Here is a 25,594-nt window from a genome sequence, read left to right as displayed (position 1 = left end):
CTTACATTTATCGCAACCCGGTTTGGTCTTACAGCTCGGCGGAAAATGTCCTTTCGTGAGACAATTAAAACATAAATGCGCCGCTCGGACGGAATCTAAACGTTCGCTCGCAGGCATAACCTTAAACTTCGCGCACTTCGATACGTTATGAGCCGCTGAACACAAATGACATACAGAAGTGTTGGTGTTCGCAACGTGCGAAGTGACCTTAGAGTCAACACCGTTTTTATGTTTCGTATTTTTCGTTCCGACATTGTCGCTAAGGCATGTGACTCCGCTTTTAATCGAAGCAACATTTAACGCGTGTATTTTACCGGTCAAAAATTGCTCAAGTTCGTCATAATTCGGAAATGTTTCTCTTTTACCGATGTTCTCTTCCCAACTCTTTCGAATTGTCGGATCCAGACGCATAAGCGTCATAACAACTAGTATAGAATCCCACGACAATTGATTCAAGTTTTCGAGAGAGACAAGTATTTCGCGAGTTTGATTAATTAGAGTCTCTAATGCGGCAGGATTATCGCCGCTTACTGGCTTAAGCTTTAATAAACGAACTATAAGAGAAAAGGTCAAAACTTGAATATCTTGATAATGAGCATTAACTAATTTCCAAGCCGATTCAAAATTCGCATCGGTAATCGGTAAATTTTTAATCAGCGACAATGCCGTACCGGTCAAACTACTTTTAAGATAATAAAACTTTTGTACGTTAGATAGTCCAGACTCACGGATGACCATAGAGTCAAACATATCTCGAAAATGAGCCCAGTCCTTCTGATCTCCGTTGAAAGTCGGCAGAGGGATGCGCTCGAGACTGGTGAATCTGGAAGTCGAAGATGCGTTGGCAGCGTCCCCCCTAGTAGATGTGGTCGAAGGCAGGCTGCTCTGCAAAGCGGTGAGCGCGTCCGTCGCATCCAGAACTCGATCTTCCATGTCGCCAAACTCGGTACCTCGGAGATAATCACTGACGTCCGGATCCGTCGAGTATTCGGTTAACTCCTCGTGATTGCATCGACATTTGGCCTATAGATGCGTTAACGTTTGAAGTTTCGTCGAGACTGTAATGGAGTTGGACGTATCAGTGAGCCTCGCAGCCGAATTGCACGTACGATGAATAGATCGTAAATGTTCTCGTTGTACGACGAGCAGCGCTACAATGCTGCCTTGAGAACGAGTACGAGTTCTCGATCGGTCTGTCGGTACTGTGAGCGTATCTCCAGGCATGATGACGTCACAGTCTATCAGAGTCTAATAAACAATCAGACTCGAACAATCGCAATGATTAGAGTCACTTGTCAATCCGACAATTATCACAAGAACGACGAACGAATCCGAAAACGATGGATTCAAACCGTCGCACTAAATAGAGTCAAATTATTACTCTAATAAATTGTCACAAAGAACGACGTACGAATCGCATAAGCGATATATTCGAACCGTCGCACTGAATAGAGTCAAATTATTATAACTTCGTGGTCACTGAATGTCACTGTTCACGTTACTGTCCGCTAGAATCGAGATTAATCGCTTCTGCTCGCGATTTCACAGACACGCAGAGAAAGGCCGCGTGGCAGTCTATCGCGTATTACGGCACGAAATGCGCATATACACTTATCCGAAAAAAAAGCGGTACACTGAAAATGTGGGAAAAATTCATCAAATTTCAACTGACGATAACTTCGTAAATAATAAAGATAGAAAGTTCTATAAAATATGGAAATGAAGCTAAAAATCTCTACTTTAAGAATCAATTTATTTCAATGTTGCAAAATAAATTTATTGAAAATGGCGGATGACAAAGCGCGAGCATGCAAAATTGAAAAATAATGGTTCGAGTTTGCGACGGTGCACGGTATAAACAAAAAATTGTAGCTTATTGGGATCAAAAGCGTACGAAAGTACAGAGTCTCCTCTTTAAAATGCTTTTTTATGCATCTCGATACGATGATTTTTCGCCGAGAGATTCGCATTTGAAGAAAAAGGCAGATTCTTACTTCTAGGCCTCTCACTTACAGTACAGTCTGCAAATCGTTCTCCAACGTGACGGTATACTCGTTCTCGTCCGTCTGAAGAATACAGACAAAAACGAGATTCGTCGTTAAAAAGAACGGTACTCCATTCTGCATATGTCCAGCCTGCATGCTCGACAGCAAAATTGAGTCGAGTTACGCGATGGCGACGCATAAGCGAAGGTACATTTGCTGGCCTGCGCGGAAAAAGACCGTGTTCCGCTAATCTGTTTCGAATAGTGTCAACGGATACATTACATTCGCGGACATCTCTTAAATTGTTTCAAATTTGAACAGCCGTTCGATGTCTGTCTCTTAATGAATTTAAAACAATAAATCGGTCATCGTTTTCATTCGTACAACGAGGACGTCCCGAACCAGGTCTTCTTTGGACAGAATTAGTCTCCAAGTACCTAGCATAAGCACGTTGCACGGTTGACACTGATAAATCAAGTGCCTCAGCAACGTACCTTCGACTTCTCCCATCTTCAATTAACGCTACAACTTGAGCAGCTTTTTCAGGACTTATCGTCGCCATAATTGACCAATAATTTCAATGCGAAAAGATTAATTATTGTTTACTTTGACGAAATCGTACGAATAAGTAACGCGTCTCAAAAGAAAAAGATCAAGAGAAATCAAGCACTCTTCTCGCAATGTGCGGTCGAGCATAAACAAAAAGTCAGGGCGGAGAAATCACAAAAGATCTGCAGACATCTCCTTCGGATGCAAAACAATTGATTGAAAAATAATGGTTCGAGTTTGCGACGGTGCACGGTATAAACAAAAAATTGTAGCTTATTGGGATCAAAAGCGTACGAAAGTACAGAGTCTCCTCTTTAAAATGCTTTTTTATGCATCTCGATACGATGATTTTTCGCCGAGAGATTCGCATTTGAAGAAAAAGGCAGATTCTTACTTCTAGGCCTCTCACTTACAGTACAGTCTGCAAATCGTTCTCCAACGCGACGGTATACTCGTTCTCGTCCGTCTGAAGAATACAGACAAAAACGAGATTCGTCGCTAAAAAGAACGGTACTCCATTCTGCATATGTCCAGCCTGCATGCTCGACAGCAAAATTGAGTCGAGTTACGCGATGGCGACGCATAAGCGAAGGTACATTTCCTGGCCTGCGCGGAAAAAGACCGTGTTCCGCTAATCTGTTTCGAATAGTGTCAACGGATACATTACATTCGCGGACATCTCTTAAATTGTTTCGAATTTGAACAGCCGTTCGATGTCTGTCTCTTAATGAATTTAAAACAATAAATCGGTCATCGTTTTCATTCGTACAACGAGGACGTCCCGAACCAGGTCTTCTTTGGACAGAATTAGTCTCCAAGTACCTAGCATAAGCACGTTGCACGGTTGACACTGATAAATCAAGTGCCTCAGCAACGTACCTTCGACTTCTCCCATCTTCAATTAACGCTACAACTTGAGCAGCTTTTTCAGGACTTATCGTCGCCATAATTGACCAATAATTTCAATGCGAAAAGATTAATTATTGTTTACTTTGACGAAATCGTACGAATAAGTAACGCGTCTCGAAAGAAAAAGATCAAGAGAAATCAAGCACTCTTCTCGCAATGTGCGGTCGAGCATAAACAAAAAGTCAGGGCGGAGAAATCACAAAAGATCTGCAGACATCTCCTTCGGATGCAAAACAATTGATTGAAAAATAATGGTTCGAGTTTGCGACGGTGCACGGTATAAACAAAAAATTGTAGCTTATTGGGATCAAAAGCGTACGAAAGTACAGAGTCTCCTCTTTAAAATGCTTTTTTATGCATCTCGATACGATGATTTTTCGCTGAGAGATTCGCATTTGAAGTAAGAATCTGCCTTTTTCTTCAAATGCGAATCTCTCGGCGAAAAATCATCGTATCGAGATGCATAAAAAAGCATTTTAAAGAGGAGACTCTGTACTTTCGTACGCTTTTGATCCCAATAAGCTACAATTTTTTGTTTATACCGTGCACCGTCGCAAACTCGAACCATTATTTTTCAATTTTGCATGCTCGCGTTTTGTCATCCGCTATTTTCAATAAATTTATTTTGCAACATTGAAATAAATTGATTCTTAAAGTAGAGATTTTTAGCTTCATTTCCATATTTTATAGAACTTTCTATCTTTATTATTTACGAAGTTATCGTCAGTTGAAATTTGATGAATTTTTCCCACATTTTCAGTGTACCGCTTTTTTTTCGGGTGAGTGTACTATTTTATGATAATTTTGCAAAATGTATTTCCTTTAAGCAATCCGTGTCTAACGAGCGCGAGTGCAGACGTGCGGATGAATGAGTCACATATGGCGACCGTGCAAACAAATACTTGCAAATGTTTTAGATAACGTTTGAGCGATATCAAATGGCAGGTATTGGTATGTGCATACCAATCAGCGCGCACCTGTTCCATTTTTTAACACATTAACAGTGATTAAGCGACACTCCGCAGCTGGCATTCCAATAAGAAACGAATCCGCCAGTTAATCTGTCTTCTTACATCGTTTCTCGAATGCATTTAATCGCTTTGTTTACGTGAAAGAATTAAAATCCGTGAATTTTCTAGACGTTCCAATAACAGCAGATATTTTTTTCGCGCGCTGTTGGTGTGACATAGTGTTTACCCTGAAACGAGATTACGGACGATTAAATTCTTTTACGCGCCCATTCGTCATGATAAAATTTTATTATATCAAAGATATAATATCGGCGATGTTGACAGAGATATAATAATGGATTCTTCCAATATCAAATATTTTTTCTATTAATTATTATCGCACTTGTCCTTGTACGTACTTGTACGCCGATTACGCAAAAACTTTTATTCCTATTAATTTCTTGACAAGAAAACAAATGTTAATGTTGCGTGTAAATGTTACGAGCTTTATCAATTTTCCGCGTAATGTTTTATTCATTAATTTGCACGAAGGCGCATTAATTCGCATAAGGAATTAAAAGTCCATTATTGGAGTCATTTCAAGTTCAAACGCAATTTGTTACGGCGTCATATTAATACGTTTTGAACGTCTTCCGCCATAGATGCATTTGTCATCTCTGCATTACGTAATGTCGCAAGATGGATAAAGGTCCGTTTATACATATCCGTACCGTGTCCGTACCGTACCGGCAAGATTCGATATGAGTATTTACACATATCCGGCTCGCATCCGTGATTATTTTGAAACATCAGTCTTAAGACATACATCTGAACTGTGAACATGGCAAAGCTATCGATAAACGAATTAGCGGTAATAGCATTAATTTTAGACGAAAAGAAATCTTAAAAAAAAAAAAAAAAAAACGGATTTTATGGGTTTATAAAGCATGGACAAAACGAAAAACAAAAGATGAATTTTTTACATTTTACATATAAAGAATTTTTTGATGATGCAACTAAATTTTATCAATATTTTAGAATGTCAGAACATGCTTTTAATGTGTTACTCAATTTAATTGATAATAAAATACGAAAACAATATACAAAATGGAGAGAACCGGCTAGCGAAAACACGTTCCTACATATGTATAAATTTTTGAAGAGAATTGTGTATTTTTTCTTCAAATAAAATGATGTTTAATGAATATAAAAATTTATTTGTAAAATAATATTTATCATGAGTAAAATTATCTGGTTGGTCAAGTTCTTGAGAAATACTCTGCCACAGTTTTTCTTTATAAATTCCATCAAGATATTTTGGATGGGAAAGGTCGTATAATTCGATGTGTTGTTGCACTAATTCTATCAATTTTGTTGAAATAATTCTATCATAATCCATTTCTTTATTTTAAAAGAATGCTCTCAATATCGCAGATTGATACAAAATGAGACTCAAAAATCTGAATGCTACACTGAAGCCTATTTACATTTGTCAGTACCGACACGTTCAGTGCCGTCCGGTCCGTGAAAATATCGTCGCCAACGATATCTGCGGTGCCGGTACGGACACGGACGGCACGGATACGGAATAGTGTAAATACTTACATTTAATCATATGGAATCGAATCTAGCATCCGTGCACGGACGTGTACGGTACGGACACGGTACGGATACGGTACGGATATGTATAAACGGACCTTAAACGGACCTTAACGGCTCTACGTTATCGTGGTAAATATGGCTACGTCATAGTCATTCGAATTCCAGGCAAACTCCCACCTTTCTCCTTTTGGTATTCCGCTACAGCAAACGTCATTGTTATCGATTAAAAGATAGAAAATTATTACGTATACACTCTCATAATATATTCACATGATGCATACGTTTCATTCATCAATTATAAAATGGTTTTATTACAAAAACTGATAAATGAAATATGATTGAAAGAAATTTATATAAATTTTGCTAAGTTATATAAAAACTTCTGCTTGATGATTATAAATTCTTTTTTCTACACAAAGACTTGCGGCAATCACGATCTCTGAACTCGCGATCTCTTTAATAATTACCTTCTTTTTTTTTGTTTGAATTGGCTCAAGAAAAATAGCATTTCGAATTAACGGTGTAACAAAATGCTCGATCAGCCGGTCGCGGAATTCCGTCATGGTAGGTAAGTTCTCGCATTGCGTAATGACGCACAGTATTCGCGTACGTGGCGTATAACTGATTTATGTCATAGCCGTAAACAGAGTGCAGCGTCATCGCGGCGCGAAACCTGCAACACCCAGCAGGTTTCGCGCCGCGTTTTGCTCCTTTTTGCGCTCTCCTCTCGCCCTGGTCCGCTCCTACTCTCTCGCCAAGGCTTGCATTTTCTTCTTTTTCTCTCGATATTACGTGCATCTACGAGTGGTGCAACGTATCAACGGATACGTCATCGTCGTCTCCTCTTGCCGGTCGAGTGACTCACCCGCTGGAAACCGTGATAGCGTAAATGTGGTATATACAAGGTGTCCCATTTAACTTGAGACAACTAAATATTTCGAAAAATAAGCATTGTACGAAAAAATGTCCCAAATAAACTTTTAATATTATCAAGGGGGACGTCTGCCTGTGTAAAAATTAATCCGCCCCCACTGCCCCTTGGGGGTGGGGCGGGTGGCAACTTTAAAATTTTAAATAGGAACCCCCATTTTTTATTGCAGATTCGGATTCCTTGGAAAAAATACTTAAGTTTTGTCCAAGACATTTTTTCGAATCGTAATAGATGGCGCTGTAATCAGTGAAAATTAGTTTTTGCCATTTTCTCTCACTATCGTCGATATTTCTTCCAGACTCACCATAAATCAAAATTATTTCAACTTTCTCCTCTAAAGATAAATAATCCATTATTTATTTGCTGAAATAAAGAACGCGTCCGTAAAAAAACAAGTAGCTAGCGTACCAAAACTATGAGGCATCTACATATGTAGTAAATTTCTGAAATACTGAAAATACTGAGAGAGCGAATGATACTTTTCATGCAGATTTTTATCAACAAAGAATTTAAAGACCGGTAAATCTAAAAAATCTGAAACTTTAAAATTAAACTTTATAACTTTTTAAAACAGATTTATAATTAATATCTTGCTCTTTGATTAATTCCTTAATAAAATTTAAAGATTACAGGAATAAAATTTAATTTTTTATATGCTGTTTCGTAAACATCTCTTTCCAAAATTTGTGGAATGTAGTTGCAATATATCACGCAAAAATATTCTGCGGTTTAAATAGATTTCAAAAACGTCTGAGCATTAAGATAATTAAGTACGATGCGATAAATTGATGGAGATTGAGAGAATAGTTAAATATCTTGATTTGTCGATCGTGAATACCATTGCGAAATGCAGGCGCAAGAAACCGCTCCGATCGCAGTTCGATCCGTGCAATGTCCAATTGTGCAACGGACTGAGACGTCGCGCTCGATTTGGAGCTGATCTAGAAGCGTGATCTAGAAGAGCTAGATTTCGCGGAACGGAGTTGGCAGGCGGGTGCTTTGGACCGGGGTAATATCTGTGTCGGTGGCGCGAGTATAAACCGATTTATAGCGTTCGCAGAATGCGAACCCTTTGGCAGGCGGGACAAGACAATTCTCAGAGGTGCTGGCGCTAAGTCCCGGCCTACATAATAGTCGTGCCAACGGGATCTCCTACTCATTCGCCAGCTCCGTCATAGGGCGTAGGGTCCCCGTGTTTACGACCGTGAGATAATCCTCATCAACATAGCGATGCATGTAAGTTTATGAAATTATTTTAAACATTTATTTTGTTATTTTATTTAGTTATATTATTTTATTTTTTCTCGAATTCTTTAAAATTCTTCAAAATTTGATTAATTTTTATCATATTTTAATTCGAAAATGTTTGATATAAAATTCTCATAAAAAATGATCTTTCCGTCTATCGGAAATGTATTCCGCTTTACGTAAGAAGATTGATCGCAATTTGTCTGATTATTAAGAAACATCGAACCATTTTACTCTATCGAGGGATCCTGGATCTCTGGTTGCACAATCGAATAATTTTCTCGACAAGATTTCGCTCTTAGGCGCACCGTAACCGATGGTGTAATCGCCGCCGCGCGATTTGCCGGCAGCGTTTGCAAATCTATCAAACCGGATGTCCCGAGTCGAAATTTAGCGTCTCTTTTAATGCTCATACAGCCTATATGAACCTATTTTTACGGAATTAGAACTTAGAACTCCTCTTTTAAAACTTGATCTCCTATAATTTGATGTTGAAATACTACTTTAAACCTATAGAGCCTCACAAAATAGATTGTATTACTGCGAGAACTCCTCCATTAAATCTCGAACTTTTATCTAGTATATATATATATAAATATATATATATACTAAATATATATATATACTAGATAAATTCGACCTATAAAAGTTATTATAATGTTTAATCATAAAGACAAATATTTAATTTGTTGCATTTCCAACTTTCATTAATATTGATACCTTTCCGTTTCCTTCTTCAAAATAGTGATATGATATCTGAAAAAGATTCAGCGCAAAAAAATTTTTTTAAATTAATTTTTTTATTAAATGTTAACTATTTTAGATGTACTCGTTAAAATTCAAATAAGAATGAAAAACTATACGAGCAATATGCATAATGTGGTTGTATTTTGATTATTGCTTTATTAAGTGATACAATATTATCAAACGTTTCAGTCTTAATTTGGACCTTTTTCTGTATAAATATTTCTGTCTGAACTTGTTTTAACGCATGTTAACTATACTTAATAATATACTCTTAACTATATGTATTACATATACTTAATAAATAATATTTAATTCAATAAATATTATGTAATGTTTTTAGTATCTTATTTTATATTTAATATCTTAATTTAATATTTTTAATATAATCACAAAGGTATATGGATTTTCAGCACTAGTTTTATGATATTATCAAGAAATTCTAATGATTGCAAAAATCTTCACAATAATAAAAAAAATTACTAACTATATAATTTTAATTGATGATAATTTTTAATAACATAGAATTTTTAAAAATATCAGAAATTAATACTCAATAGTTGAATTTTGATATTATATTTTGATATTATCAAGAAATTTCTAATAATTACAAATTTTCAAAAGATAATAAAATTCAACTAAATGGTATTGATTAATGATATTTTTAAATTGTATGCTATTAAAAATTATCGTTAATCAAAATTATAGTTAGTATTTTTCTTTATTGTGAACATTTGCAATCATTAGAATTTCTTGATAATATCATAAAAGTAGTGCTGGCAAAAAGGAATCTATATATTTTCAGGGTCTAAAGCGGGTCAACGGAGGGTTTTAACTAAACCCTACTTTGAAGCTTTAGCAGGAAAAAAGGAAATTTCGGACATATTGTAGCGCCAAAGTAGGTGCTATTATATACATACGATACAATGCATAACATCTACTTTGACTCTCTTATGCCTACCTCAAAATAAAAGATTAAGGTTCAATATAGGTGCTAAATTTCGACTCGGGAACGTTACTATTATTATCTCAGTCTCACTAACTTCTCAAAATTGGCGTATGCACTCGAAATAATGCAAAGCTAAACTTTATCGTTCGCGAGGGGGCGGAGCTACTTAATAAAATTTTGATGGCCGTCATGTTTGGAAATTTTCCAAACCCGCCCCTAGGGCATTCGATGTGTTTACATACCGTCGCTCGATTAATCTAGAATGCATCTCACGCGAGATGCCCGACACCGTTGACGATGGTTGCACAATGAGGATTATGGCACCATAATCCTTGAAGAGATTCTATCGAACCGACGAAGAGATTCCGTTGTATCGAGAGCCACCTTGTTCCAATTATAATTTGTTTATAACTTTCGTAAGTAGTTTCACGATTATCCTCGATAAAAGCAGCACGGCGTCCCATTGCGACGTAGACGTTTCTTCATAAAATTTTATTCGCGCTGGTGCAGTTTCGCATTTGCATGCAAATATATTACCGAATGTTCGGGCGGAGGCAGTCGAATCGTAATCTCGTAATCCAATTCTTTCGGACGACTAATTCGCTGAAGTCAGCGAATGGTCCCCCGCTTTTCGAAGGGTAGATGACAAAAATCCATACGAAACCCCCGTTGGTCTGCAAGGCACAGAGTTAGGGTTCCCCGGCTGCAAGTGCAGGAGCGTGTCGACGATCAACACCTGAATGTGAAAAAATTTTGTAAAATTAAGACGCGTTTTATCGACTGACAAATTTTATTGACTATTGACAGATTTTTTCTTACGTATTCACACGCGATTAATTGAATTAGATCTCTCGATATTTACATGCTAATTTAATAAAAATATAATTCAATAAATTAGTGTTAATAAATTAATATAATGCAGGAAACAATCTTAAAAATATTTCCAAAGCTTAATTATGTGAATAAAATTATAAACTTATAAAAGAGAATATGAAATAAAACTGCCAAATATCGAAGGAAATAACGATTTCGATAGAATTTCTTCTTCTTTTCTTCTTCTTTCGAAAACTTTTTAGCAATCGAAATAAAAGTAAAGCATGAAGTTCTCGAACATGCGACAATAGTCATGAGATATAACATACATACAGGGTGATTCAAAATAACCTGATGTCCTTGCAATGCCATATTCTTGAGCGAACTCTGAGACGATTTTTCCTTTTACAAAATTTTGTCCAAAGCTCAGTTTTCGAGTTATAATTGAAAATAGTTTGCTACTTACGAGTCAGATACAACGGACAGGCAGGGACGAGCAATGCATCATGAGACGATAGTAAACATTTGACAGTCTCATTATACGTTGCGCGTCCCTGCCTGCCCGTTGTATCGAACTCGTAAGTTGCTATCTATTTTCAATTATAACTCGAAAACTAAGATTCGGACAAAATTTTGTAAAAGAAAAAATTGTCTCAGAATTCGCTCAAAAATATGGCATTGCAAGGACATCAGGTTATTTTGAATCACCCTGTATACCTATATTTGCAACTTGCAGACGCAATAAACGAAATCACCGTACCGAATCGAGTTTCGTGAGGGAAAACATGGGTAGAGGGAATGGAAAATTATTAGCACGAGCAACAGTAAAACCGGCGTTACGACTACCGAAATATCGTTCCAACTTTCCGAAAGGCGACTGCAAATTATTAATGTCGTTCTACGGCGAGACATTGAGGGTAGCCAACATGCAGTTACGGACCTGAACAGTACCTTCAGGGGGTGAATCGGCGAAACGTAGCCCCCTCCCCGCTGAATTACTTGGGCGCCCAACAACAATTATCATCTTCGTTTCACAATCGCCAATTCCATTACCGCTAAGAAACATTTTACGATTCAATTCGAAAAAAATCAACATGTTCAATTGATCAATGAAAACATTTTATTGCTACCGATGTTACGTACTTGGTGTTGTTACGCACGTGACGATTACGCCAAAATTTGCGATTTATCGTTAATAAATACAATCGAAACATATATTCCTCGCATGTCTGGTTTACGCACTCAAAAACCATCGTTACTACGAATATATATCGAGAACGTTATGATGACTCAAAAAAATTTTGTAATATTGAATCATATTCGACAGACAAATGAATAAACGAATAAAAAATATGCAGTAACATTTGAATATATTTATGAATCGTATTGTAAAGATTTATTAAAAACAAAATTAAAAACGATAACGCGAATACAACATATTGCTACTGATCGTATCAGTGCATATTTTTTCCACTACAGGATCGATCAAACGTTTTTCATCGTCATTGATATTGCTAAACGTGACAACTACAAAATTATTTACAGCCAAAATATTATTTGTCACAATATTATTGTCAACGCAAATATTGTATCGATCATTCTCATCACACCCAGATACGATGTAATGATGATGTTTTATTCTGTCTCCATCAATATAATTATCACTGTCACTGTCACGAACATACGATACAATTTTAAAAATTTCGCAGTATCGATCTGGAATATAAAGAAAAATATTTTTTGTTTGATTGTAAATTAATGTAGACTCGCGTCTACGATCGAACGTCGGAATACTCGTAATTTTTTTAAACATCATATTTTTTCTTTTTTTGTGTATTTGCAAAATATTGTAAAATTTTTTATTAGTCATAAATATAGGTAATAAATATTGTTTCGTTTTTGTTTCGACGAGTTTTCGCTGACTGTCGTCGCCCAAATGAACACTATAGATATATCCCTTTACATTTTGAATCGATTGCAAATATGGATAACGACTGGGTATATCTGTCCGACGTTTCAGCACGGTATTGTACACACAAGTCTTCATATAATTTGATCTCGTATTCTCACTACACAACATTTTTATGTAGTGTTTAGTATCCACCGTAGCGATGTATATCTTGTCCGATAACCATGATTGACGTTGTTGCTGCACTTCACTCGGTAGCCACATAGCAACGCTCGGAATAAGGTTCGGTATATCAGAGTCATCGATTATTATACGAGGTTCAATGAAATCTACGACATGTAAGAGAAAAAACATATATACATTAACGTGATAGATGGTAATAAACATTTAAAATTGATAATACTCACATTCATCATCATTATTATCTCCAACAACCATCTTAATACCATCATATCTGAATTTTTTAGACGTAGATTCGTCATCACCGACATTACTACAATCATCACCAGCACCACCGTCATTATCATCACTTTTTTTCTTCATACTGTTACTATAATTAACATTCAATAATTGTTCTTTGGTGATTTCTCCATTGGAATAATTTTCATCGTCGATCGTAATAGATGTAGGAACGGTATTCGATTCTTGTTTTATAATAAATGTCGTCGGAAGATTAATGCTGTCATCGTCATTACTTGTCACAACATCCGTGTCATTTTTCTTATTGTTATTATTATTATTATTATTATTATTATTATTATTATTATTATTATTATTATTATGGCACATTGTTCCCGATAGCACATTCATTATACTGTCCAAATGTGTCCAATCTGTCTTAGCCTGTAACCATTTAGCTGTCATGTCGGATATATCTTTCTCGTATTCTTTGCATTTGCGTTTCAAAATATTCAATTCCTCCGTTTTGCGTTTTATCTCGGCACAGCACGAAACAATATTTGGACTGAGTTTGTCAAACTCACCACTGCAGGTGGACATTTTTGAATGATGTTTGAGCAGTCACCAACTCGTCACTTTTAAGAACAAATGAATAGAAAGAGAGGGGGGAACGATAAAAAACGACCGACCCCCCCCCCCTCAATCTCCCACCACTTCCTTATTATCGAATTATTTATGGTCCCAATCTCCCACTATCCACAAGTGACGTTCGCCATATTGATGACAATCGTTCGTATCGTTACGATCATCATGTCATCGTCGCCGAGTGCAGTAAAAGCAAAATTTCCTCTTTATTCACAAATACATATTAGACGCGAATTGTTCGCGACATGGAAAGCGAATGACAAAGTTTCTTCTGTTTAATTGAGTTTTTACGGTTTTTTTTTCGTCGCCGTGCACGACGTAGTGACTTGTTACGCGTGTGGAGTAACGCTTTATCAATGGGGTAAAGACGACGATTCAATAATAGAAACCACCTCAACCGTCGCCGCCTCTTTGCTGACATTTCGGTTCGCATGAAAAAAAAGTGCAGAAGAAAAAATATACAGTTCGCTTATACAGGGTGTCCCGTGTAACTTGTCCCACCGGGAACTGGGAGGTTGATGGGATTGAAATAAATATAAAAGTCCTTTACCGTTTTAGGATATTCGCAATAATAAGCGAGATATTAATTTTTACATTTGGACTAATGAGAGCGCATCGAGAGAAGCGCTCAAGCCGCTCGAGGTCTAGCCCGGCCTAGTCTATCATACATTGGCTGCGGGCGGCGCGTTGGAAAGGCAAGAGGGGAAACGCGCCGTGGCTCGGCGCCCGGCTCACGTCTCGCCGCACCGCGCCGAGCCGGGCTAGACCTTAAGCGGCTGGAGCGCTTCTTTCAACGCGCTCTCATTAGTCCAAATGTAAAAATTAATATCTCGTTTATTATTGCGAATATCGTAAAACGGTAAAGGACTTTTATATTTATTTTAATCCCATCTACCTCCCAGTTTCCGGTGGGACAAGTTACGCGGGACACCCTGTATATCAGCGCTCGGAATTAGTTGCACATTTCGGGCCGATTCCCGAGACGACGCCTCCTGTTACCCCACTACCGCTCGGCCGCTGGCGGCCGAGCCGCCGATAGCTCTGGCGCAGGAGCGTTTTATATAAGAAATAGGCGGGTTGTGTTGAGGCACCTCTCAGAAAATAGTAATATTTTCTTTGCTACATAAATAATGTTTATTTTCATTAATAATTAAATATATATATATATATTATGTATTAATAAAAATAAACATTATTTATGTAGTGGAGAAAATGTTACGATTTCCCGAAAGATGCCTAAACAATCCAGCCTATTTCTAATATAAAACGCTCCTGAGCCAGAGCTATCGGCGGCTCGGCCGCCAGCGGCCGAGCGATAGTGGGGGAACAGGAAGCGTTGTCTCGGAAATCGGCCCAAAATGTGCAACTAATTCCGAGCGCTGCTGTATATCGAGGAAGCGATACAGACGTTACGTTAAAATATATTTTTTACAATATAAAATTACGCAAATTTGTTTGCAAAAATCTCACATTGTATTTAAAACATGCATCTCGATGCATTTATGTTTTTCTAAAAAAAACCAAATTTTTTTGCCACCTGCGAAATTTGATATTCATATGCGCGATGTCCTTTCGAATATAGATAAATAAATATACAAATATACGGAGTTTTATATTGTGATTTAATGCAACGCGCATGTGTTGTGACGCGTGCAGTCGCGGATTAAGGATGCCCGCGGTGGCAATCTAGCGATCCGAGTGTCGCGATTAATATTTCGCGCATACGCTCGACACGCCGGTGGAATAAAGCGTTCGCGGTGCGTGTGTGTGCAATTTGTCGGAGAGCTTGTCGCTGCTTACGTGATACTGCACATTATATAAATAGAGATCTTTACCTCGCTTTGTCAGCAATATCTTGTATATTTTGCAAGACTGTTTGATGTATAAAATCTGCTATTTATTAACCCTAAGATAGATATTTATTGAATAGCTGCAAAAAGAAAGGATTGTATAATATATCGAGAAACTCCTTGAAGATTTTGGTAGAAATTCGAAAATAAAATATCAAAACACGAAAAAACCTGCTATGATAAATGCACCCTCGAATTCGACGAAAACATATCGTTTTCGACGCTAAAAAATATATTTGCAAAAAATACATAGCGGAAAGATAAAGTGCGGACGAATAAATCGTACGTCGGGTAGTATGCAGAAACATCGTAGAACGACCGGTGCGCTCGTTGATATTCCACGCGTCCGGGCGATGCCGCGTTATTCCCGCTCGCGCGCACGCCGACTGAATAAAAAAAAGATGGAACGGTTTGGTTCGTTTTACACTCTATCGTCACTCTTTGTCGCGTCTACAACGTGATTTATGTACAGTTTAATCCTTTGCCATAATTAAAATGTATTTATTTTACTTTATAATGCATATTTATTGATTAATTATTATAATTATTTCAGAAATAAAACATTTAATTGACAGATACATTTTCTCTGAAGATAAAATGTGACAAAAACATGACATCGCAATGCGTGTATTATTTTTATAGTTGTCAGTTATTAAATAATGATAATTTGCTGCCAAAACACAACGCGCTCGTTCGTTTAGTACATTCGCAATCGCGTAAACAAGTCACATGTATCCGAATATTTGAAAGCGGCCCTGGCCGAGAGAGAAAGAGATGCAAAATTTGACCGAGACTCGTCCGTTTGATATTCCGCATGTACGAAACTATAACTCGTTAGGTTATAATTCTTTTTCACAGACGCCACTCTTCTGTATCTGTGCTTTGCGTCCATGCGATCCTGGCCTTGTTAAGGGCCTTTATCTTATTAAATGCAATTTCTTTTTGTGATTTATAACTTTATTGAACGTGTTGATACAATGACTAATGATATAAAATAAAAAACTCGTGGTACTCAAATAAATTGTACTGTATCGTTCGTGACATCTTTCTATCTCTCGTGACGCACGCTCGCTCGCTTACGCTACACTCAATGGCCGCGTTCAGCAGACTCAACAGTTGTAGATTTTCCGCTGAATCTCGACTGTTAATTAGTTGGTTCTGAAAGTAAGAACCAATCACGTTCGATTGCTACTAAGCGGTTTGTTCTGCTGAACGCGCCCATTTGTTTTTTCGCTACAATAGACCGCGCTAAATTTAAACTTAATAATCTAAACACTGCACGTACGCTCGATCTCGCGGCACCGCATTATTTCGACGAAGTCGTGCAATGCCTATGAAACGTGCCTCGCAACTCATCTGATACAGCTACCTCGCACGTTATTGCACTTTGTAGCTGCGGAAAAATAGTATTGTCGTCCGGTGTTTTTTCGAGCCCCAATCGACCTTCGTTTCATCTTCTCTTATGTTATTAATTCCTTCACGACGAGCGTGTCAGATAACCGGTTTCAAATTTGCGTACGTACGATCTCTCAATTCGGCATTCACGCGTGCTTTGCAAAGAATAAGGCAGAAAAAAGGTATAAAGAATAAAATTTCCGTTCTGTGAAATTGGCGATTAACCATAAAATTTTTAATTTTATTCATGTTTGTCTCTGGCATATCTAACGTAATTTTTCGATGTAATTAATGTGTGAATATGAAATATTTAACACCAAGGAGAATTGGTTATTTACTTAGGAATAACTATAAATCTTGTTTTTTTCCTTCCGTCATTCTTACGAACAATAATTAGAAAACTAACGAAGGCGTATTCGAAAGTGCTCCCCTCTTTCCCCACTCGTTTGTCGAGGAAACGATTAAGATTGATCGCCGCCACGATGAAGCGTTTAAGACGGATCGCGAGCATTGGGCGGTATTCATAGTCCGTTCTTATATTCAAGATCGTCTTAAGCACGAACTTATATTCGCTTTCTTCGTCAGACACAATCTATGTGTGACGAAGAGAGCGAATATAAGTCCGTGCTTAAGACAATCTTAAATATAAGAACGGACTATGAATACTGGCCATTGAAATATATACCATACTGGAACGAGCACGCCTTTGTTCTCGACCGGTCAGATGGAGATAGCTGTTCGGACCCGGATCTCTCTATCCAACCAACAGTTTTGGTCACGTGTTCACAGCTACTATTAGTCGAGAGTAGACGAGATAGAAAGAGAAATCCGGTACCGAGTCACTGCCTTGTCTGACCGTTTTGTCGAATGGAGGGGGTAGCCTGTGCTCGTTCCAGTATGGTATATAGTTCAATGATCGCGAGTAAGGAAGAATCGAGGGATAGAAGACGGGCATTGAAATTCTTAACCACTTGACCTACACGCTTTCTCCCGATTGCTCGGGCCATAGTAAACAGGAAGGTCGGTCGCGCGTCGAAGTACCACGAGTCAGACTCGTGCTTATTGCTTAGGGACCAAATTCCTTACCACGAGTCTCACTCGTGGTTGTAGGCCAAAGGGTTAACCACGCTTCTCACACGTGGGCGTCGGGCCCGAAATTGATGTACATATACAGGGTGTTTGGCAATAATCGTCCCACCGGTCATATACAGGTAGAGGAGATCAAATCGAGTAGAAAAGTCCTTTACCATTTTTTGATTTTTGTAATAAATACTAAGTAATTAACGAAAAAAGATTGGTGAATCTGTGCAAGTAAAGCGCGCGCAGCGAGAAGGACATCCCACTGCTATGCGATCACTAGGCGCGCGATGAAGCGTTGGGAGGAGCGCTCTACAAATGACAATGGCAACATACGAGCGGCGCGTAACGCTAGATCCTTGTGTCCTAGTGATCGCGTAGCAGTAGGACGTCCTTCTCACCGCGCGCGCTTTACTCGCGCGGATTCGCCGATCTTTTTTCGTTAATTACTCAGTACTTATTATAAAAATTAAAAAATGGTAAAGGACTTTTCTACTCGATTTGACCTCCTCTACCTGTATATGACCGGTGGGGCAATTATTGCCAGACACCCTGTATATAGCAAGCCTGGTCAAAAGCTTGCTCGCGAGCAGTCTTCAGAGTCCGCTGGATGAGAACTCGGCCCCCACTATCTCGCCGTCCCCACTTATGTTTGTTCGCTATCTTCTAACAATAAGGCTTAGAACAAAACATAGCGAGCAAACATAAGTGGGGACGGCGAGATAGTGGGGGCCGAGTTCTCATCCAGCGGACTCTGAAGCAGTGCTGCCAGAAACGAGCGGCAGCATCACACAAAACAACCGAGAACCGATGACGTCACCCTATCCGTGTGAGCTCGACCCGGTCGACCAATGGAAGAGAACGCACGTCTCCCTTCCACTGAGCCGACGCAACAGACGATAAATGCTAAGAAGTAAGTGTTTTTGAAGGTACTTTTTTATGCTGACGCTTGATACTGAATTTCAGCGTCAAAGACATCATCAAAAATCGCTGCAATGATTCGTTATTTTTAGTCACGATATGTCTTCTAACGCCGAAATTGAGCGTCGAGCGTCAGCATGAAAAGGTACCTTAAGGCTTAAGACCGGAGCACAGACTTTTACATAAAGCATAACGCATAAGCATAAGGAAATTGATTGGTCTATATATAAGCATAAGCAAATGCATAAGGAAACGGACCAATCAATTATATATGTATATATATATATACACATATTTAAAACTGTCTTAATATATAAACCAATTATAAAGTTGAATTAGCATCTAAAGACGATAAGATAGTCATCAAATAAGAACGGCCTATATCTAGAGACTATCTATATATAGAAGGCACAATAATACACGATATAAAGCAAGAACAACTAATATGGCCTGATATGGAGAATAGAGAATGATAAACTACTTAAGCAAGTAATGGAGTGGACCAATAGGATAAGAAAAGAGAAAAAAACCTAAGTAAACAGATGGAGAAAATAAAAAAAATTAATAAGTAAAAGGAAGGGACAATTGGAATAAATAGAGATTAGGTATTGTACAACATTGTAAGACGAATTATTGCATAAACCAAAAAATATATATTTATAATTATAAAGTTTTTAAACAAGATGAGATTTATGACATATTAAATTATATATATATATATATATTGCATATACATATATGAAACACATTAATAACATTTATAAATGTTAATTTGTAGTTTATCTTTCAGAACATAAAAATTATATTTTTGATGTGTAACAAAAATAAAAAAATACAAATCAGAAAATTGGAAGTAATAAAATACAAAAAAAAATGTTTTATCTTGAAAAATACTTGACAGCAAACATTATAAAAAATGCGAATTACTAAATTGGTAATATATTGAAGAAAAGTCTTATAATATTTAATCTGAATTGTTGTCATGTATACTATTTCGACTAGTGTCAGTAATATCATGTATTGTTGAACTAACTATACTACTTTCTTCTTCATCATTCTCTTTGTCAGAAAATGTTACATTATTACATTCGTTATTCTTACCATCTGATAATGATGTTTCAAACAATCCATGTTCTTTCGAAGAATTGTTCATTTCAGTTACTGAAAGAGAACTAGATGCGTTGGAATTATCGTTATTTGGCACACTACTATCATTTGGATCGTTACTAGTGTTTTCAAAATTATTCATAACTTCACACACTTGTGCAGAAACAACCTTTTTATGTTGTGCTTTATTTCGATTTGGTGGATTATTAAGTTCATAAATCTTATGTGCTATGTGAGTTCCAATTTGTTGTGCCTCATAGTCTGCTGTTATTTCGTCTTGGCCTCTCTCAGACATTGCATAATGTTTTACAGCAGCTACAAACAATAAGAAAATTTTTTTGCACAATAAGAAATATAAGCTGTTTGAAGTTTTTGTAACAACAAATTACCTCTTAAGGCTTGTAACTTAGTAGAATCTAGTGCTGGTCTAGCTGTCTCTTGTGTTTTATTTTTATTTCTATTAGATCTAGCACCAGTTACTGAACTTTCTTTAAGAGTTTTAATGCCAAAAACTGCGATAGCCAAATTTTTCACAAACTGTGGCATTGTTTTTGAAATTACACATACTGCATCATATTGACGTGCACATATATATACTCCATAACCAAGATGAATCTATAAGTAGAGCAAAAATTATGAATCGATTCAGGAAATTCTTGAAAATAGAATTAGCATATCTACCTCGTTACGCTCAATATTCCTATAACCTACAGGAAGATCTCCAACTCGGTCTTCATGTTTCATAGGATGTCTTTTAAAATATTCGGACATTAAGTCTGTTAAATAATAATAAATTATTATTTAAAAAATTTATATAAATGTATATATAATTTCGGATTAATTGCGTTCTTTACTCAGCAAAATAAGAAACAATTTTTATAGTGGATGACATCTTTTATATATTGATAAAATTCTAAGTGTTGTGTAAAGGACACCTTTACATTTGTGTACTAGTCACAAAACACATAATAAACACAGTGCGCTATTTATGACTAGCAAAAATATGTAAAGATATATAAATATTAAGCTATATGTTTTAATACAATATTTAGAATTTTATTAGTATATAAAAAAGTCATATAATGTTAGAAAATTTGCTACTTATTTTGCTGGATAGAAAACGAAATTAACCCGGAATTCTAATAGTAATAAAGTTAACATTATAATTAAAATTTAGTGCAATTAATAAGCATTTTTGAAAACCAACATATTTTAAACACATTGTATTATAATAGAATCACAAAGTGTACATAAAGGCTTATATTTTCAACTCACTTTTATCAATAAAAGTGTCTTAAATGTGGTTTCTCAGTCAATCAGATAGTTTCTAAGCCAGTTTCAAAGGCATTTTTATTAATAAAAATAAGTTGAGAACATGGACATATTACTTGTAACATCCTTCTATTTGGATGTACTTACGCATGAGTTCATTGAAATTACTTAAGACCTTGATCTGAATTTCCTCATTAATCTGATAAAGTTTGGGATATTCATCTATCACTTTACTTTGAAGCTCCATATTAAAATTCATTAAATCATTAATGATCCTTTCTTTATCTTTTATTTGATTCTTTAATTTCAAATATTTTGTTTCTAAATCTTCGTTTGTTTTCCGCAGTTTCTCCATCTAAAGAATAATGTGTAGTATAATTAATTGCTTTGTGTTTTTATATATTATCTCAATATTAAAATTTACCTTTTTCTTCAAGATATCGTCTTGATTAGTTTTAGGTTGTAAGTGAGCATGATTGTTCTGCAATATCAAATAAATAATTTTACTTTTCAATTATGTTGTTTATTAGTTTATACGTTATTTTATTGCAAAGCTACACATATCACATTCATGCTATTTTTCATTAATTACTTTGAAAATTAAAAAATTACAATTTTTCGGCTTGAATTATTCAAAATAAAACGTTATAAACAAGCTACAAAGCCAGAGCTAGTTGGACATGCTCAATTTATTATTTTATATCATATTAACAATACAGACGTTTCGACCATTTGGGTGTGGTCATCTTCAGTACAATTGTTGACAGAAATATTTTCTAGATTATATTAACATAAATTGATTCTATAAACGTTTCGCTTGAAATTTTTAAAAACGGTAGTTGAACCATATCATCAAAGTCATACTCAAAAACAATAACATTAAACATTCAGGTCAATTGAGCGCAGAATTCTCATTATTAAAACTATTGAACAATTATTGCGGTTCTTCAACGATTGTGCCATTCTTAACTGATTACCATTAATCTCAATGCACAACGGTACAACTAACAAATTGTGTCTCCTCAATTAAGAAAATTTGACAACAGTTGATAAAATTATATATAGTCCACTGATTTAAAAAACTTGTTATAAGTCAGTTCGCCTCAAGAGTTATTTAGTAGTCCATTCTCTCAGAGAGGACATGGTGAACTGATTTAATTACTTTGAATTTAACTTTTATACTATTCATAATTTATAGATATAAAACAAAATTTTTAGACGTAAAATATGTAAAAATGAGTATTTTTTAAAACAGATTTTTAATGCTTCTTACCTTTGTCGACAATGTTTCTTTAGTTTTCTGTTTAAATCCAGTAGCAATAAAATTATTATTTTCATGTAGAGTTTTATGCGAAGATTTACTTCTAGCTGTATTTTTATTTGTACAGCTTTGACCCTTAGTTATAGATGAATGTAATGCTTTTGTATTATCATGAGCAATTGAGTAATCTGTTAAGTTTTGTTTAGAACACAATTTAGAAACACTCTTGGTAATCGTAGCTGGTGATATTATTTCCTGAAAAATAAATAAAAATAATATATCATTAAAAACTATATATGTTGTAGTTTGTTACTATTTTTAAATCGTGTATCTAAGAAGAGAATTCAATTTTTATATTAAACATAATTTACTTTATTATTAGAATCAACTAATTCTTCTATACATGAGGAAACCAAATCGGTGTCGCTTTTATCATTTTGCACACAATTTCCCGTTTTGCTTGACTTCAATTTATATCGCTTGTCGTTTTTATTAATTTTTGATACTGATTGCTTCAAAGAGTTACTAGTTAAATTTTTTTCTATAAATAACGGTTCCTGTAAATAATATCATTAATGGATTAAAATATTTTTGTTTTTTTTAATATAAACTAAAAGATATATGCTTACATTTATCTCATTCTGTTTTTGATTCTTAATATCTTCTTTAGATGGCATTCCTTTTTTTTCCAAAACATTCACAAAAGTGTTCAATTTTTGGTTCTTTAACTTGGCTGTTTTCATATTATTGTTTCCATTTTCAATACTTGATGTAAAATTATTGGTATTATCTTTTTTTACTAATTGTACATTTAGCTTCCTAATTTTTGCAGTAACTTTATTCTTCATATTCTCTCCTTTTAAATTGTAATAAAAGTTCGTATTTAATTTTTGTTGCTTTGAAAAGTAAAGGACCACGCACTTTTCTTAGAGAAAAATGAGTTTCATACAAATTGGCTGAAACTCTGGCAAAAGATAGCTCAAAATATGCCGATGGAAAGTTGTCATTGTTAAGTCAATCCTATGTGTCATTTCCGACTTATCAAGTTTGGAGCAGTATTTCTTGTTGATTTGTTTCCAATATTCCACATACATTAGATAACTTCATCAAAAAAAGAAAATCAACCTGATACTAAATTGCTTTTATAATAGATAGATATTCCGTTATAAATAAAGAACAATTTTCATAAAAAATTAGAAACAAATTGACAAGAAACAATAGCTTTCCCCTGGAAGAAATCAATATTAATCCACACTTTAAGACACGTATTAATAATTGTTGCCAGAAATTCATATGTTAAGTAAAATTTGAATTTAAAATTAAATGTTATGATTTTTTTATTCAGTTGTGTGAATCTTGATTGACATTATATTGATAATCGTAATTCAACTGCAAATTTACATCTAACTTTCAATTTTAATCTGAGCGTCTCGTTTGCAATGAGTTATTTCAATCAACAACTATTAAAACAAATTAAAAAAATTAAGTTCAACGGTTACTGATAAAAAAGACTTACGTCATCTCCACGGTCAAGGTCAGATTCAGTATCAACTTCGGTTGCTGAAATACATAAACTACAAGGCAATGACTCTACTCTTCTGGATTGTATTTTTTCATCCACTGCTTCTTTACTTTCTGTCGTACGATAAGAAAATATATTATTAATACAATATAATTTTTTGCTTTTTGTTAAGACATAAAGATTACTTTTATGAAAAAAATGCAAACTTCTAAAGAACATCGTAGGAACATTCTTAATATTTTCTGGGCAGCAATCATATATGTTTTTTCCCCCTTACTATTAATTTGTAAAATGTTTCATCGATAAATAATGTTGAATTTATCAATGAAACTTAATTTTTCACGAGTTTATGTTAGAAAAAAAGATACATGATGATAGCTGCTTTGAACGTCTTTACATTATTAGGGTTGGACATGTTTCTTTGAGATTTATGTTATCTGATAGCAATATAAATAAATTAAATGGCTCATTAATATTACTTTTTAATCTCTTACCTTCTAAAATTACTTTTTGTTGCATTTTTCCTAATATGCCATAATAAAAGTGTCCGTCGTCCCACTTCACTTGATATTTTTTATCAAATAGTATGTTTTGAATGTCAAAATCCACTATATCGTCCGTATTAACAATAGCTTTTACACCATCTTCAAATTTGATGTAAGTAAACATGTTTGTATGTGCACTAGCTCTCGGTGATCGGTTACATTTTGCCATATTGCAATATCCTTAGGATATAATACGTACAACGCTTTTTACTTGATGTTGCGTCGATGCGAGCGTCGCATTTTCTTTGTTTCTCATTTGTCTCTCTTTAACGTCTAATGAGAAACAAGTGTGAAACAAAGAAAATGCGACGCTTGCATCGACGCAACATCAAGTAAAAAGCGTTGTACGTATTATACCCTAAGGATATTGCAATATGGCAATGTAACCGATCACCGAGAGCTAGTGCACATACAAACATGTTTACTTACATCAAATTTGAAGATGGTGTAAAAGCTATTGTTAATACGGACGATATAGTGGATTTTGACATTCAAAACATACTATTTGATAAAAAATATCAAGTGAAGTGGGACGACGGACACTTTTATTATGGCATATTAGGAAAAATGCAACAAAAAGTAATTTTAGAAGGTAAGAGATTAAAAAGTAATATTAATAAGCCATTTATTTTATTTATATTGCTATCAGATAACATAAATCTCAAAGAAACATGTCCAACCCTAATAATGTAAAGACGTTCAAAGCAGCTATCATCATGTATCTTTTTTTCTAACATAAACTCGTGAAAAATTAAGTTTCATTGACAAATTCAACATTATTTGTATTGTATTAATAATATATTTTCTTATCGTACGACAGAAAGTAAAGAAGCAGTGGATGAAAAAATACAATCTAGAAGAGTAGAGTTTTTGCCTCTTAGTTAATGTATTTCAGCAACCGAAGTTGATACTGAATCTGACCTTGACCGTGGAGATGACGTAAGTCTTTTTTATCAGTAACCGTTAAACTTAATTTTTTTAATTCGTTTTAATAGTTGTTGATTGAAACTC

At 35.4% G+C, this 25,594-nt stretch overlaps 4 protein-coding genes across 5 annotated transcripts in view; 2 read left to right on the top strand and 2 right to left on the bottom strand.

The window, feature by feature from the left end:
• The window catches only part of LOC136997089 (putative leucine-rich repeat-containing protein DDB_G0290503), a 65,919-nt gene that overhangs the window by 8,003 nt on the left and 32,322 nt on the right, over positions 1–25,594 (top strand). The gene's annotated exons all lie outside the window — the stretch shown is intronic.
• Positions 7,806–25,594, top strand: part of LOC136997092 (uncharacterized) — a 36,381-nt gene continuing 18,592 nt past the window's right edge. The window contains exon 1 of one of the 2 annotated variants that reach the window (XR_010887911.1): positions 7,806–8,162. Coding sequence is in view for 1 of the 2 variants with exons in the window: in XM_067347345.1 (XP_067203446.1) it covers positions 18,859–18,868 (10 nt within the window). In the remaining variant the exon portion in view is untranslated. Of the gene's footprint in view, positions 8,163–16,833; positions 18,869–25,594 lie in introns of those variants that run through there. The other variant, XM_067347345.1, reaches the window with a different exon arrangement.
• Positions 11,778–13,678, bottom strand: LOC105679710 (hybrid signal transduction histidine kinase L-like). Its single transcript, XM_012379906.2, has 2 exons — positions 12,997–13,678; positions 11,778–12,918 (listed from the first exon to the last, which is right to left on the bottom strand). Exons 1-2 carry the CDS (start codon positions 13,586–13,588, stop codon positions 12,092–12,094), a joined length of 1,419 nt encoding a protein of 472 aa, XP_012235329.2. The 5' UTR covers positions 13,589–13,678; the 3' UTR covers positions 11,778–12,091.
• Positions 19,088–23,794, bottom strand: LOC136997088 (putative leucine-rich repeat-containing protein DDB_G0290503). The gene is made up of 8 exons (XM_067347334.1): positions 23,146–23,794; positions 22,888–23,073; positions 22,529–22,771; positions 21,680–21,736; positions 21,403–21,610; positions 20,665–20,759; positions 20,373–20,598; positions 19,088–20,298 (listed from the first exon to the last, which is right to left on the bottom strand). Exons 1-8 carry the CDS (start codon positions 23,362–23,364, stop codon positions 19,841–19,843), a joined length of 1,692 nt encoding a protein of 563 aa, XP_067203435.1. The 5' UTR covers positions 23,365–23,794; the 3' UTR covers positions 19,088–19,840.

The sequence above is a fragment of the Linepithema humile genome, chromosome 1 (genome assembly GCF_040581485.1).
Source record: "Linepithema humile isolate Giens D197 chromosome 1, Lhum_UNIL_v1.0, whole genome shotgun sequence".
NCBI lineage: Eukaryota > Metazoa > Arthropoda > Insecta > Hymenoptera > Formicidae > Linepithema > Linepithema humile.
The sequence above is the reverse complement of the archived record's forward strand: the minus strand, read 5'-3'. Positions and strand labels throughout refer to the sequence as shown.

Excerpts from the sequence above, each read along its gene's own strand:
- LOC105679710 (XM_012379906.2), bottom strand. The coding sequence starts at position 13,588 with ATGTCCACCTGCAGTGGTGAGTTTGACAAACTCAGTCCAAATATTGTT. Across the intron at positions 12,919-12,996 it reads AGATAATAATGATGATGAAT|ATTTCATTGAACCTCGTATA; the intron begins GTGAGTATTATC and ends TACATGTCGTAG.
- LOC136997088 (XM_067347334.1), bottom strand. The coding sequence starts at position 23,364 with ATGAAGAATAAAGTTACTGCAAAAATTAGGAAGCTAAATGTACAATTA. Across the intron at positions 23,074-23,145 it reads AAAAACAGAATGAGATAAAT|GAACCGTTATTTATAGAAAA; the intron begins GTAAGCATATAT and ends TATTATTTACAG. Across the intron at positions 20,760-21,402 it reads TAATTTCAATGAACTCATGC|ACTTAATGTCCGAATATTTT; the intron begins GTAAGTACATCC and ends ATTATTTAACAG.